General features: G+C 41.7%; 2 protein-coding genes across 6 annotated transcripts in view; one reads left to right on the top strand and one right to left on the bottom strand.

The window, feature by feature from the left end:
- Positions 1 to 554: 554 nt before the first annotated feature.
- COPS4 (COP9 signalosome subunit 4) lies at positions 555 to 10,057 on the bottom strand. Of its 2 annotated transcripts, none has more exons than XM_030450369.1 (10): positions 9,445 to 10,057; positions 8,124 to 8,203; positions 7,199 to 7,350; positions 5,915 to 6,018; positions 4,945 to 5,098; positions 3,684 to 3,834; positions 3,128 to 3,298; positions 2,027 to 2,142; positions 1,575 to 1,659; positions 555 to 1,135 (listed from the first exon to the last, which is right to left on the bottom strand). In XM_030450369.1, the coding sequence occupies exons 1-10, from the start codon at positions 9,516 to 9,518 to the stop codon at positions 1,002 to 1,004; spliced, it is 1,221 nt and encodes a 406-aa protein (XP_030306229.1). In that variant the 5' UTR covers positions 9,519 to 10,057; the 3' UTR covers positions 555 to 1,001. The 2 variants fall into 2 exon arrangements, with proteins under 2 accessions (XP_030306229.1, XP_030306230.1); XM_030450370.1 differs by lacking the exon at positions 9,445 to 10,057 and adding an exon at positions 9,035 to 9,265.
- The window catches only part of LIN54 (lin-54 DREAM MuvB core complex component), a 40,492-nt gene continuing 30,243 nt past the window's right edge, over positions 10,044 to 20,292 (top strand). For 3 of the 4 annotated variants that reach the window (XM_030450365.1, XM_030450367.1, XM_030450368.1), the window contains exon 1: positions 10,692 to 10,774. The gene's annotated coding sequence lies outside the window, so the exon portion shown is untranslated. Of the gene's footprint in view, positions 10,109 to 10,691; positions 10,775 to 20,292 lie in introns of those variants that run through there. The other variant, XM_030450366.1, reaches the window with a different exon arrangement.

The following is a 20,292-nucleotide window of genomic DNA, read 5'->3' on the forward strand; positions in this document are numbered from 1 at the left end:
CCACTTTGTTGCTATGCATAAGCATTTCAAATTAGTCCTGTTTATCACGACACCTTTACCTCCTCATCGTATCTCATTACAAATGTAATCTGCACAGTGTTCTCCAGCCACTCCAGTTTCAGAAAGCGTTTAAACTTTTGTGGTAGAGAATCCCTACCTGTCAAGTCTCCTGTTACACTTTCAGTTCCAAAACCCACCATGGATACATTTGTAAAATTACCAATTCATGCTGACCTAGAAAACAAAACAAAGAGCATGTTTGGCTTACCTTCTTGACATGTGCTATGTTCTCATCACTTTAAGTATCATTGCAACAAGCTCTCTTGGGAACATTGTTCTTCACCCCATCTCTCAGCATAGGTAAATGTGCCCTGCTGCACCAATGCAGAAGAAAGGTCTGTGTTTTCTTCACTTAAGATTTCAGACTTGTGTTTTATAAACAGAAGAAAAACCCCAAGTATATATTTAACATTTGCAAGGGCTAGAACTAACAATTCCAAAACAACAACTTATTCCAAGTTACTGCTTTAAAAAAAAACAAAACAGGTTTCTGCAACACTTAAACCCAGTGGCTCATTCCAGCCTTTATTAGAATAATTACAACTAAAAGAAAATGTCACTTACATTTTCACATCAGGACAAGCATCATAAGAAATAATGGGCTACAAAGTGATAGCAATACAGTGGTAAAAAAAAATAAAATTAAATATATCTAAACCAAAGCTTGCTGCAGACATTGCAGCTTTTTCTATGTGGAAACCATAGCTTTCATGACAGCAGAGTGCAATGCAGAAGAAGCAACAGCATCATTCTATGCTCAGAAAACCAGTGGACTATCACACCAAACTGTGTGTTCTAACACCTAATTGTGTTCTAAGACTGTAAAAGTAGAAGGTGGGGAAATGAAGGTGGGTTATTCATTTGGTTCACAATCCTACTCAGTTCCCTTCTTCCAGCACAGCAGGCAGTTTACTGCCTCCATTCAGACAAAGGGTGCACGGTCACTGAGCCATTTGGGCTTCCATTGCCTGTGCTGTCCATTCTGGGGCTGTCTGACTTATCTTCTCCAGCAAGTTGTTAACCTGGAAACACAGTGACTGAATCTGCTTGTCCCACGTTGGCAAAGCTTCACGAGCTGAAAAAAAGCAAGGAAAAAAAAAATTCCAACCCATACAAAACAAAGTAAGTTTTAGCAATTCCCTTGCCTTTTTAACTGCTAACCTTCTTCTGCCACTGCCCTCACTCTCTTGCAGAGGAAGTCTTCCTTGAACTACATCACACTAATTTCTTTATTCCAGAGCTACAATGCTTCTGTCTATCTGTTACGAGCCTAACTCCTGCACTGAAAAGTGACCTTGTTCCTACTAGGAGACTGATGGAATAAATTCACACTGTCCTGTGGGTGAGTGCATAGTAGGGAGAGTGGATCAAGTGTGGTTCTCAATTATGGCAAATTGCCACCTCCTGGTCACAGCAAGATAGTAAGAAACTTAATTTCCTTATTCTATAAGGCAGCAACTCAAAAAGCTGTCTGAATGGTGCTGATGAAATAAAATTACTGTGGTCAAACTTACTCTCAAAATGAACAATTCCATCAATTTGATCAATGAATCCATTCATGCGACCTTCAGTTATCATCTGAGAAGCTATCTTTTCTGCCTGGAATAATGAAAACAAAAAGATTTTAGCTTCTGAAAGGTATTTAACTTCTGAAAGAAGTTAATAATTATTAAGACTTAACAGTCTTTACAGGCTTTTCAACATGTCCAAACATTGCAGGGTGGGAACCTATGGACAACACTGTAAAATCATTACATGTACCATCAGTGGCATCTAACTTCACTATTGCTTATTCCACATCTCGCACCACTCCTTCTCATAGGATATGCAAGATACTTAACCTTCCATATAATATGGATTATTCAATTATTTCCTAATATTGACAAAAATTTCCCATGATTATTACAGCTATTTTCTCACATCTCTGGTGCTCCTTGTTTTTACAAAAGATGTAGAAAACTGACACCTTAGCTGCAGGAATCTCTAGTAATGCTCCAAGCTCTTCAAAAGTAATGTTGTTGTAAAGTTTGCTTGCAGATAGTAAATTGTGTTCAATAACAGCTCTGTCCAGGATACTGGAACCTTAGGGGTTAGATGAGAAAAAAATAATAAACAATTACTATAACATTGAAATGCTTGGTTTATGTAGCACAGCAGATGGAAAATACTTTTTTTCCCAAGTGTGTGCAGAAAGTCAAGATGCATCCACGTTGCATCAGTGTTACGCTACACAGCAGAAAGTGAACAAAAAGAAATGGATGGCATGTGATTGATTTAATTTAAGACAGGTAGCTTAAACACTTTTATTTCATTTCTAGAATAATCAAGTGGAGCCCTAGGTTTTGCTACAACACTCAACATGTGAATTGGCAGTCTGATCTCCTGTGATCCATTCCTAGCTTGCCAAACAGAAAGACCACCACCTTTTTATTACTCATTACAGCTCTTTAGGGTACAATTAACCTTACTGTGTCTGTACACCAATAAACTCCCATCTGATTTCTAAGACAAATCTTCTTGATTTAACAATTTAACTCATTTACCCCTTAACCACTGGAATAAGATAAGTACATCATTAAATACCAATTAACCTGCATTTTTTAACTTATATGGACAGACAGTACAGGATTATAAACAAGCTGACTCAATGAAAAGACTGCAGTTTATTCTTAGTAAGTACCTTTAATTTCTGCAATTACAGTTTTTAGTCTCTAAGTTCTAAAGCACTGTTACAAACAGGATGAGAGACTAAAAATATGAGGCAAGGTTAGAAATACAGGGAGGCTGTTGGTGAAGAGGGCTGTGTATGGACAGAAAAACAAAATTTTTACATGTTACCTTCTAGAAAACTATTTCAAAATATTAATCAGAAGTTTATTATTAACCAGAAGTTTATTAGTAAACTATTATAATAAACTCATGAGGACAACATGCTGGTGAATAGTTTTAAAATAATGATAATATAAACAATATAAATTATTTTCCATCACATTTCTAGACTGCACTAGCAAACCTAACTCCTGTGGAAGAATACCAAGCATTATGAGGCTTCAGAGAAAATACGTACCATCAGCTGTAGTAGCTTTCTGGTGAGGCATTAGCATAGCTGCAAACTCCTGCAGTTGATTTCCACGGATAATTCTGTCAAGATACATTTTTTCCAAAATCCCATAGGCTGCAAGCTGTTGGCATCTCTCATCCTTGAAGAGTGTAGCAAGCATGCGAGAACGCTGTTGTCCTATGAGAGCCAGTAAGAATCCTTAAAAATGATCACCAAGGCTTTGAATACTTAAGAGATGAAACCCAGAAAGTTATCTTTTTTTCTCAATACATGCAAATTAACAATAAAATGCTCTACCAAAGAAGGAACTCTGTTCTCAGCTCCAAAACACTGTTTCTCATTCCTTATCTCTTGCATCATTAGCCAAGAAGCCACCAAAGACACAAAAGTAGTCCAACCCTGAGTTAATAGTATGGCAGAAGGTAATTTTGACACTGTCTTCACAATTTTGGATTCCTCACCACATCTTAAAGACAAAATCCCTCTCCACAAGTAATGCACAAGCTGATTTGCTTCAGTGAATATGAAATACCTTTTATACAAAATAGAATGTGTATTTTACCTGCTGATGCCAAAATAGTACAATGTAAAGCATGCTTCAATGCCTCCAGTCTCTCAGTTTCATGGACTATACTCTTATAGGAGAGCTCGTTGTATCTCTGGGCAGCCTCAATGAACTTTCTTCTGTAATCAAGAACTCGAGCGTAGCAAACCTAAAAAGTAAGTACATCTCAGAAAAAGAAAACTAACAAGGGTGGCTGCATAATACAGGTGTGTATAAATTATCCCATTATGAAATGACTGTTCCCCTAAATATTGCTCTATTGCATCCTAGGGAAATTTGTGACTTCAAACAAAGATCTTGACTTGCTAAAGCCCTTGCTATGCTGAAGTATAGAAAGCAATTCAAAGTGCACTTCCCAGAACTATTCATGTATTAACCATTTCAAATGTCTGAATGGCAGAAACAATGTAAATAAGAAGTTGTACAGCTGATGTACTTATATACGATTCCCTTTCGCTACTGACATTGACAGCTAGCACTTAGGTAGCAATTTATATGTTTAAAGTGTTTGCTTTTGTCTTTCAGCACTGTAACAGCATCTGATATCTCTTCTCATCTTCCTTTGTGCTTTTCTAATGCTTACAGAAAATATTTCCAGATCCTAAAACAGCATGGGGGGAGAAAAAAAGAAAAGAGAAAACCAACAAACTCCCACACCTTGAACTACAGCTCATGGCACATCTGCTTTGCATTGTACAATGTTAAACACTACCACACTTGAATGGCACTAGGTACCACTTCTCATCTCAGTTATTGAAATGGTTTGAAAACCTAGCATATGGACTATGTACACAGTACATCCCCAAATAAAGAGAAAGGTCAGAAGTTACTTTACTACTTGAGATTTAAAGCTACTTTTATGGATGGCACTTACTATTTAATTACTGTTGGTCATGGGGCTTCTGTTGTCCCTAATACTGGACATGATGTTTTCCCCCCCTCTTACATTTACAGGCAAAGGTGAAGGTATTCCTTCACCACAATATTTTCCATCACAATATATTTTCCACAATACTTCAGACTTTTTAAAGCCTAACTTTTATCTTCAATAAGTAAAGATGGCAATTAAGGACCCTTTACAGCCCTCCAAATCATAAGGAATGACTAGTTTAATTTATTGCTAAGATGTGTCTCTCAAACTCCCCAAACTTCTCCCTTTGTCTCTTATTATGAAAGTTTTAGTCATATTGCATAAAAACATCTCATTGTGGAATGATTTTCTTTTAGAAACAGAAAACAATAAAGCAAGTTAGACAACCTTATAATGGATTTGCAGCTGTTCGTTAGTTGATTCATTCTGAAGCAGGGAAGCTCGATTAATATAAGCTTCTGCTTGAACTGGGTCATCATCCTCCAGATACAGCCTGGCAATTTTCAGGTATGTCTCCAGTTTATAATCTACATTGTATTGTCTGTAGAAAAACAGAAAAGCAAGTTCTCAGTGCTGCTCCACAACTACACTTGCTCTTCTCTGTTCTAAACATGTATTACAGATTCCTAAGCACTTTATCCTGCTTTCTTCTTCCCTAACACAAAAATTAGCAATCTCCATTCAGGGTAAGGAAATTTGAGATGAATGCCAATATAGAACTGGATCATACAAACACCAGTAGGAATAATGTTGTCCACCAAAACAAATGTACACTCTAATAATCTGGTTTTAGTGAATTGTAAATTTGTCGTAAGTGGTGAGCCACTTAAGAACCAAACGTGCAGAGGAACAGAGAGTTGCTAAGCAGGCAAAACCTACATCAATTCCTTCTACATGCAAACAGAGAAAGAAGACAGAAAGAACAAAGTAACAGCAAGGGTTCTAGACTTAAATTACAAAACCACAAGCTAAAGCCCACACAAAACCTCAACTTATTCGTTAGCATCCAATTTCAAACCAGGTCTTAATTCTGAACTGTAAAGGCAAACATGCAGAAGAACTGCCACCTTTCAAGAACGTTTCAATAACTTTAGAAGCACTTTTGTCAAATACTACCAAAAAGGCTGTTTGCCAACAAGACTAATAAAACAGTGAAAAACTTCTGGTCTTGTTTTTGACCCACTAAACTGTTTAATGTACAGACAACATTGTTTTGTCATCTGGTAGCAGTTCTAGCACAAGCTACTGAAAGTCTGGGAAAACAGACAACCCCAAGACTCTCAATCACTGGTCTAGTTAAGTATAATGGGATCAAGTACACTGAACAACACAGGACTGTGTCTGGCACAGTACTTACTTTTGCCCTGTTTCCAAAGGGATCCCCACCAATACTTGTGCTGCATTTCTCCAATCTTCTTCTTTCTCATAGATTGATGCAAGATGTTGCCTGATTGAGGCGACCTAACCGATAATAAAATCAATAGCAAATGCTCAAAAAATTGAATGGTCTGTGAGATATGAGGTGAACTCCAATTAGATATTTATGTAAAAAATTCTAATTTGTAGAGCAGCTGTCAGAAGGCAAAATATCAGTGCATAGAATCTGGGTTTCACAAGCAGAAGTATAGTGAAAAAAATAATTTGATGTCTTCAATTTAATACATGCATAACCATAAAACATAAAGGCAAGCATGTTCAGGTAGGACAGAATAAAAGCTGCTTAAAAAGACAAAAGATCAAGAGAAAAAAATACAAATCATGGCAGAATCTGCATTGCTTTTCTTCTTAAATACTAGGTCCTAAAGGCTTCTAATATAAACACTTTCTCTAAGAACTCTCAGATGATGGTAAATACACAAGAAAACCAAGAATAGTACTGAAAAATAAAACTGCAGCGTATCCACTAGTTAACTAGTGGGATTTCAAGAACACACGTTTTGCTGGTAAAATGATTATGACTAAAATACACACATGCATACATACACAAAGATATTTATTTTGAAACAAAAGCTACTGGTCAAAGCTACTTCTCTCGCTGTATCACCTGCCTGCTCCATTGGCTGAGTAAAATGCAATACAATGAGTACCAGGATGTGTTTCAATAATACCTGAAGTATTGCTTCATTGAAAGAAGCCATTTTCTCATAGCAGAGGAATTATATACTGAGAATCCTGACCACCACAGAATCATAGAATGGTTTGAGTTGGAAGGGACCTTAAAGATAATCCAATTCCAACTCCCATGCATGGGCAGGGACACCTCCCAATAGAACAGGATTCTCATCCAACCTGGCCTTCAACACTTCCAAGGACAGGGCATCCACAAAATCACTGGGCACCCTGTTCCAGTGTCTCAGCACTCACTCATTAAAGAATTTCTTCCTAATACCTGAAACCTAAATTTCCCCTCTTCCAGTTCAATAGACAAAGTCTGATGAGGAGACAAAGTCCATATTCTTTGTAAGGTGATATATTCTCTGCATTTAGCTTAGGTTTTAGATGTACAGGAATGGAAAAGCAGACTCTAGGCAGGAATATCTGTTTTGAACAGCTTTTTTAAAAGACAATGAAGTCATCAGATAAGGGAAGAAACCCCAAAGCCAAGCCCACAAACCAAAAACCACTTGCACTGATCTCTCACCTGCTCTTCAAATGAAATAACTCTAGGCTGTATCTTTTCCAAGGTGAAATGATAAATTTCTTTGGCCGTGCTGTCAGGAAGACTTGGAAGATGGGTACAGAAATCTGTCAGTAGCTGACGTGAGATTACTAGACTGACATTCTCATTCACCACTGGTTTGAAGATACATGGAAGAAAAACACAAGACAGATGCAATATTTGTCAGTGCCTTCACTGTAAGTAGCCATGTGCTTTTATACTAAATTTTAATATGCCAAGTTTTAAAGTCTGTGTTTATCTGAAGGTTTTTTCTTTGTTTTTAAAAGGTGAACTTTTTTCTCTCTGAAACAGTTTACACTAGACATCACCAGAATTCTGACAGATTACAGTAAAGAATTTCTCACTATGATATATAGTTTAGTGAGATGTTTCATTCTGAATCACTGTTCTCAGTTGCTGAAACATCTTGGACAAAGTAAATCTTAAGATAAATCTCAGTCAGTTTACTCTCAACTTGAAATTGTTAAAACATGTCTAATCTATAGAGGTATTCACAAACCAAATCCCCAGTGCAACACTAACCCCCTCCTAACTTCTTGGCAATTTTTCAAACTAACTTGAGACAGGGGAATAAAAGGGGTTGCTAGTTTAAATAGTGCTTGGCATCCAGTAGCAATTTTAGCATTCAGAGAAATTATTTCATGTTTCCACCTTCCAACACTGTCACACTGACAGGTGAGGAAGTTATAGTAACTTACACATCTAACAAGTCTGTTGTCCCTTAACTTCTGAATGTAGTGATGATGGTTGCTCTTGTATTTGTCTGAGTTCCAATTGGACAAAAATAACATGCATATAAATAGCTGCACATCGAGCTAGCAAATACACAATCTCACAGACTCTGGGCTTCACTCAGTGTGCAACTTATTATACTAAATGGACTTACTTGCTTCTACAAAAGCTTTCAAAGCTTCAAGTTGTTCTACATCCAGCAGCTGAATGGCTTTTTCCAGTATCTGACGATATCTGTACACAGATTTAAAGAAAAATAATAATTCTTTTAAAAATCACTCAGAGGGCACATTTTTTTACTAACAAGTTCTGTTTCCCTTGTTTATTTTCTATGCCACAGGCCTACTTATATTTTCTGTACTTGTAAGGTGGCAATTTTCCAAAATGTCTGTGTTCAAACATCAGGAATACTCACCTGGAATTGGTATCTGTCTTCTCGAATCCCATCACTAGATTCTAAGATAACATAGCTCATAATTTTGTTAGCTGGGAATATATGTGCCATTCTGAAGGTTAAAATAAAAACAAACACATCCCTAGGACAGTGCACAGAAAAACTAATGAAAACTATGTCACTCATGGATTATGATTAATAAAGCTTGTCAAATGTTCAAAATCAATGAGAATGAGAAAGTGTTTGGAGTGGGAAGTAAACGATATGTTATAGCTAGCTGACATGAACATAGGCACAGACTATGCATCATTAAATTATTATTCCATTATTTAAATTATTATAATTCTAAATTATTATATATATGCTATTATAAATAGCATTTCTAGTTTTCATGTTCCATGGAGCTAAATAAGGTTTGCCTGGGCCATAAGCTCACACAATACTGATGCAGTGCTACATTCACACTGAAGACACATTCTGAGGGGAACATTTCTACGTGTTTCCACAAAACTCTCAGAAGTGAAGCAGTGCATCTAGAAAATAAGCAACTGGTCTGAGAGTTTAAGAACTCTATTTGCCTGATCGATAGGTGCACTGAACCCTCGGGAGACAGACAATCCATGTAACACTGCACTGCCCAAACCCCAAGGTATGCCATCTAAAATACCCACCTAATAAAAACAACGAATAATGATAACGAGGTTACTGACATATCTACAGCAGTCGAAGGAAATAAGTTCACCCAGCCACCAACTTGACGCAGCAGACGGGAAGGGAACGAACTCAGAGGGAGGACGGGCAGAGACGGGGGAGCTCCGGGTACGGGGCTCGGGCCTCGCGCCGGAACTCCGCTCGCCTCAACACCCCCAGCGCAGACCCGGCCGTTGCCAGAAACTAAAAACTAATTTAAAATTACTGAATCATAAGAAATCTTTCTTCTTTTTATTTAAAGAAATGCGGCCGTTCGGCAAGAGCTGTCTCGCCCGCCCCAAGGCCCGGCAGCCTCCCTCCACCCCCATCCTACCCCGACGGCCGCTCACCCGCCACGCCCCACAATGGGGAGGCCGGAGCCGATACTCACTTGCCCGCCAAGTCCTTGTGAGAACCACTGGAGTTCATCAGCTGCGCCAGGTCCTGCCTCACCGCGGCCGCCATCTTCGCCGCCCCGCTGCCGTCCTCGTACCGTGCCGCAGACCTCCTCCTACCATAGAGCCCCGCCGCTGGCAGGCTAGAGAGGCTGCAGCGCCGAGAGATCACGTGGCAGGGGGCGTCCGCACGAGCGGAGCCGGGGCGCGGGGATAAAGCTAGGGCGCGTGCAGCACACACGTCCGCCAGGACTTTAGGGCGTCACGTATATATATATATATATATTCATATATATGTCTCCATACGTATAGAAACGCGTGTGGGGGGGTGTGCGCGCGTGTTGGCAGCCTCAACGCGGGGCGAAGTTGCGATCGCCTGAAGGGGCGCGTGAGCCCTCGGAAACGGGCAGTGCGACGTAGTGGGGCGGGCCCGGAAGCGCGGGGCGGTGCGCGCGGGACGCTGCGCCGGCCGTTACCAGGGCGGCACAGTATTATGGGATGTAGCGGGGGAATGGCGCGGGGCGCGTGATTTTGAACAAACACGGCGGTTTCGTCGCGGGCGCGCCCGCCGCCGCCGGGCGCTGTAGCGGAGAGGAGGGGGCCGGCGGCGGCGAGAGGCGGACGAGGAGCCGCGGAGGAGGAAGAGCGCTCGCCCGCCTGGTGAGTGCGAGAGGCTGGGAAACGACGGCAGGAGGACGAAGAAGGGGGTGTTGGTATGGTCCCGCCGGTGGAGAGGGAGAAGCAGAGCACAGGAGGGAGGGGCAGAGTGCTGACAGCCGCATCCCTGTGGGAAGGCACAGGCCCGGCCCCGCTGGGCGCGCTCCCCGCGGCTGGGCGGGCTCCCGGGCGGCCCCGCCGACCTCCTTGGGCTTGTGGTGATAGCCGGACCGATCAGCTCCTCTGCCGCGACTGGTGACCGCTGAATGGGTCTCACCGCCGTCACTCGCAAGCTCAGCTGAGCCCAAGGCTGCATGGGAGCGGTGGGGTTAAAACGACGCGGGGGAGGCCGGCGGCGAGGCTTCCTCCTCGAACCCCAAGGGTCTGTGCGAGACCCGCCGTCGTCCCCCGCTTTGGTGCCGGTCTGGGAGCAGTCGGGGTTTGGCTGCAGGCAGCTGGGGGGAGGCGCCCCGCAGGCAGCGCGGAGGCGAGACGGGGCGGGGCGGCGCGGCCGGGCAGCGCGACGGGGGCAGGTGCGGGGGGGGGAGGGCGGGGCGGGGCCCGGGGGGCGGCAGTGACGGACTGAAAATGGCGGATCTTTCGAAATACGTTCGCTGCCGCTGATGGAACTGGCGGCTCCTGATCGCCCCCCTGCCGCCCGCAGATGAGGTGAGGCCCCGGGGGCCGCTCAGGGGTAACAGTCGGGGGGGGAGAAGGGGGTGTCGGTTGCTGGTGTCTCTCAATGCTAACGGTCTCGGCTGCTGGGGTTCCTCTCGCTGGGAGTGGGGCCGGTGGGGCCCAGCTCCTCTGGCCCACGCAACTCCGTCTATATCGGCAGGTGGGGAGCCCTCGGAGCTGGGCCATCACGGGTCCCCGGCTTTGGCGGCCGCTGGACGATGTGATGGCAGGCTTAGGCCCGAGGACGGTCTCCGCACCAAACTTGCCGGCGTGGGTCGCGGGAGGGGGACGGGGACGGGCTGCCGCACGAGTTGCCGGGGCCACACTTCACTTGGTCTGGGGTGAGGGTGTCTTACCTTCATCTGCGGGGATGCTCGCTCGGGATCTGCCCTGCAGAGTGGAGCGTGGTGAAAACGGCGGAGGGTGTTTTCCACACACTTCCTTACTCACCCGAGTGCGAGGGCAATACCTGCGCCTTCAGTGTGCTGCTGCACGGCAGTTGACAGCCTCAGAGTTTGAATTTTGCTGGACCATCTTTTGGGGGTAGCGCTAGCTTCTCTTTTCGTCACTCTTCCTTATTGCAAGGCATATTGGTGTTCAGAATGTGTAATATTTTATGGCCTTGACTTTGAAGCACATTGTGCACTAAGTATGCAATGCTTGATACGAAGTTTAAGTTTTGGAAAGCACTGCAGCATTGAGAGCCTGTGAAACTGTCCACCAGAACATAGTGTGAACAGGGGGAAAGGTCTCAGATTTAAAATGTCAAGTGAAGAAAAAACAGATATTTAAATGATCTGTCATTAGGCTCATTCTTCTGAGCTTGAAATAAATTTTAGTTATTGTAGAAAACACTGAATGTAGAAAAAAATTGGAATATTCATTGCAATGAATTTTTGTAAAAGAAGCAGTAACAAGCAATGCCTTGTGTATGTGGTTAGTTTATTCACAATAGCTTTTTGGACTATTGGAGGCAAAAAGACTGGCCCAATATCAGCTGAGAATATTTTTTAAAGGGAATCCTTTCGTATAACAAAATGCATTCACCTTGCCTTTTTATTTCCCAAGATATCTAGTTCACATATGCATCAGCAAACAGCAGTTGCTGGTTACATGCCTTGTACAGTTTTGTATCAAACTGCAGAAAGTTGTATGGCTGTATCGTTCTGTCGACTAAGTGCTCTGGCTTGGAGAGTATGTTAGAAAATACAGTCCAGTTTCTCTAATGGGTTAAAAAGGTAACATTAAAATAATAAAGTAGAATGTACTGAGTTGGAAGGGATCCACCAGGCTCATCACATCAACTCTTGTGCCTGTGAAGGACATGCCTAGAATCATACCATGTGCCTGAGAGCTTCATGAATTCAGGCAGGATTGGTGCCATGACCACTAAGGTTCTTCATGCTATTGTAATATGGTAAGTTTTAAAAGTTTGTTATGCAGGGTTGATTGCTCAGATTACATATGAAGAACTGTCAGCTGTGTTTTTGTTTGCATATATTTCTATGATGTCCCAGCTCAAATAATTTGTAACTCTGAACTTTTCAGATAGAATTCTCAAAAAGCTTTAACTGAGTTCAGGTTGAGCATCTGCTAACCATGGATAAATTTGAAGTTTGGTGATGAAGAGTGCAGTCAGATTTCAGTCTTAGAGACATTGTTATCTCATATCTTTTGATATATTTTATTTTGGGTTTTGAAAAATAATCAAAGCCCCTTGGATTCTTTGCCCCCAGGCTTCTCTGAAGAATATTTCTGGGGTGTTGGGTAAAATAGGTTGGGGCTGTGTGTTTGAATTTGTGCTTCTGTTCCCTCCTGTGCTATAGAAATACTTCTCATGGTATCAGAAGCACATCTTAATGCCCTACAGAACTTGTATACTATAGTGGTGGAATTATAACAGGTACCTGGGAGACAAACTAATGGTTGATTTTGGGTTTTTTTGAATTCTTAGCTGTAGGACAAAAATGTTTCTTGAACTCTTGAATCAAGGCTCTGGATTTTACCAGGCTTTATATTTCAGTAGCTTGATTTCATCAGTTTGGAAAACTAGTAAGCAGCATGTGGCTTTCAGTACAGCCTATGACTAAGCTTGCTCACTTGACAACAGTAGAAAATAGGAAAGGGTTTTTTTGCACAAGAAAGGACAAGACTGCTAGAATAATCCCTCGATCAATGACGGGGTTGCATAGCTACATGATTCAAGAGATTCAGTTTTCTCATATTCCAGATCCGGATGTAGGTTAGTGGCTCCTTAACTTCCAACTTGTGTGTTGTTCCCCTTCACAAGTTACACTTCTGCAATCAAGCATACTGATACCCCTGTGAGCACTGTGTCCTTAGGTTTGGGCTCTAATGTTATCTGTGGTACGAGTTCCAGACACATATGAAATTCCCTTATCTATGATCTAGCTGGATTTTTTTTCCTTTGGATTAACAGCCTTTTCTGCTACAGACTCAAGAAAACTACATAAAGAATATTTTAGAAGTGTGACAAATCTGTAGCTCCTGTGGAAAGTGTTTTCAGAGTCTTTTGGGTTTGTTTTTTTTTTTCTCAAAAAGGTTCTCAAGGTCTCAGGCCTCCTTGCATAGCTTAATTGGCTCTTCAATGAAAAGGAGACACAATCTGCAAACAAGGGTTGGTTATTTATTTGTTTAAATGTTACCCTCCCTCTTATTTGGGAGAAAATGTGGTTATGCACAACTACAATCCTGTGAGAATTTATTGCTCCTTTGATCATGAAGAAGATGGCTCTGCTCTTCTCTGGCAGCTTCTTTCCCTTCCATGTTTTCCCTTCTCTTGTGTTTTGTAAGAACTTAAGCAGCTATCTACATGGAAACCACTGTTCAAGACTGATATGTGTTAAAACTAACCTGGCTTTTTTTTTTTTTTTTTTTTTTTTTTGGAACTGAATGTGTACAAAATGGCCTGATGTAGTCCAGTGCACTGCCACCATTGAAAGAGTTGGATGTACTCTTGCCCTTCTGTCTGTGCAGAGAGTAAAAATGACGAATTGGGAAGGGAAGGTTACTGGGTTTTTCCCCAGCCCCCTATGGCCATCTGGATTTTTGCTGTAGTGTGATTCCTTGGTGCCATTTGGTGTTCATAGACTTTGGACTGAGCTGTCACAGCATACTGACTAGAATTTGCTCAATACTTTGTGGAGTATTTTTCTTCCTGGCTTGAATACCAGCAGTAGTAGGGTGGAGAAAGCAGGGCTTTGGCAGCCCAGTTCAGTTTCAATGGCTAGCTTTAACCTAGCTCAGTTTCTTCATCTCAGCTGCCCTTGCAGCTACAGAACTGTTTGCTAACACAAGGAGGGAAGATGTTTGTATTGAAATGAACAGGCAGGTGCCAAAGGAGGACAGGAGAGCTTGTGCAATAGTGCTCTCTTAATAAGCACAGGGAGTTTGAGTACAGGTATACTAATGATCGTTTACAGGCAGTGGTCAAAGTAGCAAAGGACACTATTTGAAATAACAGTGCAGCAATGATGCTTTATAGTTATCAGCCTGACAGATCAAGGTTTTTTAGCTGTTTTCTTTCTTTTAAAATTATAATGGAAGCCAGATTACCCAGATTTTGCTGAGGGAAGAGGCATCTCCATATGGCTGATTGGTTTGGTTGTTTTCCCCTCTAGCCATTTGCTTCTGCTTCTCATACTTGTTTATAGCTGCAAAATAAGCTTTGTCCTTGGAAGAGAGCTCTCTTAGTTGTCCAGATAAGAAGAACCTAGATTACCCTCAACAATGCTAATGTTATACTATTTTGTACAAAGTCATTCCACAGTCACTTGTAAGTTACATTGCTGTTGTTCAGTTGGTGCTGATGGTCTGTGTAGCCTGACAGCTGTTTTGGTCCATGTCCTGAGCTGGATTCTGGGGGAACTTACTGAGATACTGAGACATTGATTAAGGTTCATTCAACTCATTGTGTATGATGCTTTAACACAGTGATTGGCTAGAAAAGCTCAGTTACAGCAGATGACCTGCTGAGGCTACAGGTCAGCTTCAATGTCCCCATGACTGGTAATTTCCAGTCCCCAAAATTGTTGTCAAAATCTTCTCTTGTGTGTCTTACATGCAGGAAGGAGAGAGCTAGGTGGTCTTGCAAGATAAAACAAAACTTTTGTCTTGGAAAATCACAATTAAGGCTTTGCTTCTTTTTTTTTGTTTTTTTTCTTTTTCCTAATTCTGAGAATGAGAGGAACCTGCTGGATCTGTTTCAGCTCAGACAGTGTAGTCATGACTTGCCCAACTAAGGGTGTGTTTGTCATGGAAGGCAAATTGGAAGGGTATCCTGTAAGATACTCTTCTTGGGTAAGAGTAACCCTTGTTACCCTAAGTAACCCTTGTAAGAGTATGTATATAAAGAGTGCTTCTTTCCAGATGGCCTTGGTATGCTCTCTGGAATAAAGCATCTCCAGGGATAGAGTAAGACACAGTAAATATCTCTCTGTTGCTTTCAGGATATTGAAAACAATTGTTGTGAGAGATAATGTGTGGTTCTACTCTTAACTGTTAACACCAACAGCTTAACTGTTGGCTTAACTGTTGTACACCTAATGAAACTTAACAGTTTGTGTTTCAGAAGCTCTTCAAACTCTGTTATAATGAGACTTAGGAGGTCTGAGAAGCCTGCATTTGGAGTGGTCCATGTTGTTCTGGAACAGAGATGAAGATTATACTGAAATTCCCATTTCTCCTATTGCATTGATATCTTGACTCAAAATGTTAATGTGGAATTTCATTCCACAAAAGCCAGTCATCTACTGCACAATCCTGGTTATTTAAGTTTTCCCCAGAAGGAATATTGAGGTGCTATTGCTATATCTAGAGATTAAAGTGGGTTATAGTGTTTTTGGCATAGGCACCAAGTCAGAGTTTTCCTGCAGGTGAGCTATTTATCTTCAACTCAGTCCTTCTGCAAGTGGATATATTATGTACCTCTTAAGTGTTGTCACATTTAAAACTGGTAGGGGTGCAGCTAGAAACATGGTTTTTGGCAAATCATTGCAATATAGCTGTTGCTATTTTTTATTTTCTTTCAGTGTTCCATTAAACTAGAAAATGAAAAAAGCCAACTTAGATTTCAAGGTTAAATAGCAATAGTGGCCATATAACAGCTTTCACTGCTGTCCAAATCTTGACAGCACTACCCTGAAAGCATTGAAGTTTATGATCTTAATTTTTTTTTTTTTATCTCTGCTACGAATGTTTTCATCTCTGCATTCTACTAACTTTTAAGAGAATAATATGATTGGATTAAGGAATTAAGTTTTTAGGGCAAAAGTGCCACATCGGCATATTTTTTTAATTAAATACCCCACTGAAATCAGCATTTTGTGGTTTTGTTTCACTTGGAACTTTTTCTATTGCACCTTCTCACTGGGCAGTGCTGCTTAAGTGGACATGTAATGCACCACATAATATTTGCCCTTCCTGCTTTACAATGTTTCAATAAAAATGGATAGGTTACACTTCTGTTGTGGTGAGCCTTTGCTCAAAAATACAACACCAAAATACATTCTTGCTGAAATGTTGGCAGCAAGCTAACCTTAAAAGGTGTCCAATTTGATAACACCCGTTCAAGGTCTGTGGGGAAATCAGTATCCAGCCTATGATGACAATTTTAATGCATGTTGTTTTTTAAGAGTATTCTTGGTGTGGTGTTGCTCTGTGTTCTGAATTCAAGACAACATTCAAGAGTTGTCTGGAATTTGGAAATGAAGACATTTATTTCAATATGTATTTGACTGGGGTGTAGTAATAAATACTCTGTTCACATCTGTTAAGTTTTGGGGTTTTTTCCAGTCAAAGTGAGCTTGCTACATATATGTTAGTTTTAAGTTCAGATTTGTAACACTTCAATTTTAGGTCTCCTAAACATTGCAGAAAATAAGTTAAAGCTACTTTAGGTCCTTTTCTTTTGGTCTCACCACAAAGTTTGCATAGATCATAGGACTGGAAATGCTTCATTGAATTTAAAGGCCCTGGAACCTACAAACCCAAATATAGCTCATGGCAATAAACACCTCCAGAATGTGTTTAATGATCATAAGAACACCTCAGCAATTCTATTTTTCAAATTTTGTGCTATTGTATGTTGTGAACATGACTGAAACTGTGATGCAAGCCAAAGGAAGAGTGAAGGGAAATGTTCTGATTTTTGGTTTTTATGACACTACTTGAAAGTACAAGATTTCCAGTTACAGAAAGAAAAGGGAACTGTTTTGAAGTGTTCTACTACAATGAATGCTTTTTCCTGTTCTTTCTGGGGATGCTGCTTTAAGTGAGGTATGCTAAACAGTGTTTAAAAACTTTAACAGTACCATGAAAAAGCAACTTTCAGTACTGCTTTTTAAGAGAAAAGGAGGTTGTACAAACACGTATGGAATATATCTGTGGTTGACATAATGCATTTTTTAGAAATTGGAGCATAAATTGCTATCCTAATGACTTCTCTGTATCTTTCTTTTTAGCCTGGACATGCTAGTCATTTGAAAAATACACACACATTGATTTTCTTCTGCACAACAATTGCACTGTTAGATCAGCAGGCAGCATTTGCATAATGGTAATGATTTTGCTATTTGGTGCACTGCTGAGAATTAGACCCTGAAAGGGCACTAAGTACTTCTCCAGAAGCAGATTTCTCGTCAGTTTGCTGATCCTGGTCTCCCTTCAGAATGAAGTGGAAGTCTAAATTTTTTGCTTGCTGTGTGCCACAAATAGCAAACACTGAAAGTGTCGGTGGATGATTATGGGATAGATAGATACATACATAGATATGCAAATTTGCCCCCTTCTTAGTGGACCTGTAACTAGCACGCGGGAGCTAGGGAACAGCTGTAATCCATGCATGGGAAAGTAATCTCATCTTTAAGTAGTTTAGTTTTCTAGATCCCAATGATTCTGGTCTAGTGCTTGGAGTTTTATTGACTGGTTAGTTGGTTTTTTCAGTAATGCTATTCAGAACTTAGATTGTTCTTCCTTACTAATCTTGTTTTATAATTGATTGTTCATTTGTGCAATGTAATATTTTCTTGTGCTAAAAAGGACATTGTCTACTCCAGAGTTAGATATCTTGAATCTTTTAAAATGCTGTTTTTCTAGCAGGCAGTGACACCACATTTGTATGTCATGCTGTTAGTTGTGTCTTTTTTCCTATTTCTCTGACTTCTGTTTTATCTGAAAGGTTCATGGATTTTTTGTGGAAGACTCGTGGATTTTTCTCAAATGTGATGGATAGTGGCTTCGCATTTTCATTTGCCAGTTCCCTTGGGACCTGTGGATGGATCTTTTCAAGTACTATGGACTTGCACACCTTCAGGTTCTTGAGATGGTCTTGAACCTGATCTACCCTTACTGTGGGTAGTTCTTCATTCTTCCAGTCCTTGACTTTGCCTTCTGTGGCTTGGGCAGCATGGTTTGAGCACTTGCCAGTGAAGACTGAGGCAAAAAAGTCTTTGAGCCTTGTCCATATCCTTCCTGACCACATCTCCCTTTTCCTTCTGGAGAGGGCCTGTATTTTTCCTGGTGTTCATTTTGTCACTGACACAGGAACTTTTTTTTGTTGCCCTTGGTATCCCTGGCCAGGGGATTTTGTCAGGGTTTAGGTTTCCTAACCTGATCTCTGGCTACTCAGACAGTTTTCTCTGTATTCTTCCCAGCCTACCTGCTCTTGCTTTCACTCTCCATAGACTTCCCTCTTATGTCCAGGAGCTCCTTATACATCCATGCAAGCATCCTGGTGAGTTTTGCCTGACTATTTCGTTGTTGGGATGCATAGTGCCTGAGCTTGAATATTAACTAGCTCTTGTGTGCTCCTTTTGGAGCTTTATCCTGTGATACTCTAACAGGCAGGTCCCTGAAGAGGTTGAACTCTGCTGTCCTGAAGTCCAGGGTAGTGAGCTTGTTACACACCCTCCTTGCTGCCCTAAGGATCTTGAATTCCGTCATTTTGTGGTCACTGCAGCTAAGGCTGCCCTTGAGCTTCACATTCCCCACCAGTCCCTCCTCATTGGTGAGAACAGTTCCTGCATAGCACCTCTTGTTGTTGGCTCCTCTATCACTTGGAGAAGGAATTTATCATCAATACATTTCAGGAGCCTTCTAGACTGTTGATTCCCTGCTGTATTGTCCTTCCTGTAGATCATCATGTCTTGGTTTTGTGAACAAAGATTTCAGAAGGGCTCTCCCCACTCTTGCTGCAAGTGCCCTGATGGCTGATAAGGCCAATGTGGGACAGACAGTGCAACTGCAAAAGGCACAGCTGAAAGTCTCCTGTGAGGGGACTGCCAAGGCACAGTTCTTTCTGTGCTGTCTTTTCTCCTCAAGACCGATTCTATGTGTGTTCTCAAAGGAGGCAGCAGCATTATGGATGGTGTGTCTCCATGTCTCCTGATTGCAGGCCAGAGTTGACCACTGATGGCAGTCAGTATGGCCAAAGCTGAGGGATGATTTCAGGGAGTTCTTGTATCTCTTCTTTGGGGCTCCTCTGTTGTGGCAGCCGGTGGCAAGTTCACCACAGACCACGATCTTAGGGAGGTGTTGATCCTGGAGACGTGTCCTGCCCAGCACAGCTGTGTCCTCAGTAGCATGGCCTCAAAACTGGTGACCCCTGCCTGTTCAGTGACAGTGACATTGGTCACGTAGTCAGTCCAGTGGATGTTTAGGATTGTACAGAGGCAGCACTGATGGAAGCGCTCAAGGAGCTGCAGGTGGTGGTGGTAGATGACCCGTGATTCAGACCCATATAAGAGAGTAGACAGTACAATGGCTCTGTAGGCACCAATCTTTGTACTTTTCTTCAGGTGTTTATTGCTCCAGATTCTTTTATGAAGTCTTCCAAATGCACTGTATGCCTTTGCTAATCTGTTGTCTCTCTTTGTTGATCTTGGCGTCTGAGGAAATAATGCATCCCAGATAGCTGAACTGCTGGACTGTCTAAAGCTCTGATTCGCCTATGGTGATATGGGGATGATGGAAGTCTTCCTGTGGTGCAGGCTGGTAGAGAACTTCTGTCTTCTTCAAGCTGACTTCCAGCCCAAGAAGATCTGCAGCCTCTGCAAAGCAGGATGTTAAGCGCTGCAGAGCTGCTTCTGTGTGAGTAACAAGGGCAGCATCGTCACCGAAAAGCAACTCTGGGACATGGTGATTTAGGGTCTTGGTGTGGGCCTTCAATGGCCTTAGGTTGAATAGGCTCCCATTCGTACAGTACCAGATGTAAATGCCATTTTCTTCATTGAGGTCTGCCATGGCCCTTTGGAGCATAATGCTGAATAAGATTGTGAATAGAGTGGGTGAGAGAACACAGCCCTGTTTTACACTATTGATTGGGAATGGTTCAGAGAACGCATCACCATATCTGACTTGGCCCTGCTGATCCTCATGTAGTAGGATGATTGTTCTGAGGAACTTGGAGTGGCATTCTCATCGTTCCAAGATTTGCCACAGGCCCTTTCTACTCACAGTGTCAAAAGTTTTGGTGAGGTCAATGAATGAAT

This window comes from Calypte anna, chromosome 4B, assembly GCF_003957555.1.
Source record: "Calypte anna isolate BGI_N300 chromosome 4B, bCalAnn1_v1.p, whole genome shotgun sequence".
Taxonomy (NCBI): Eukaryota; Metazoa; Chordata; class Aves; order Apodiformes; family Trochilidae; genus Calypte; species Calypte anna.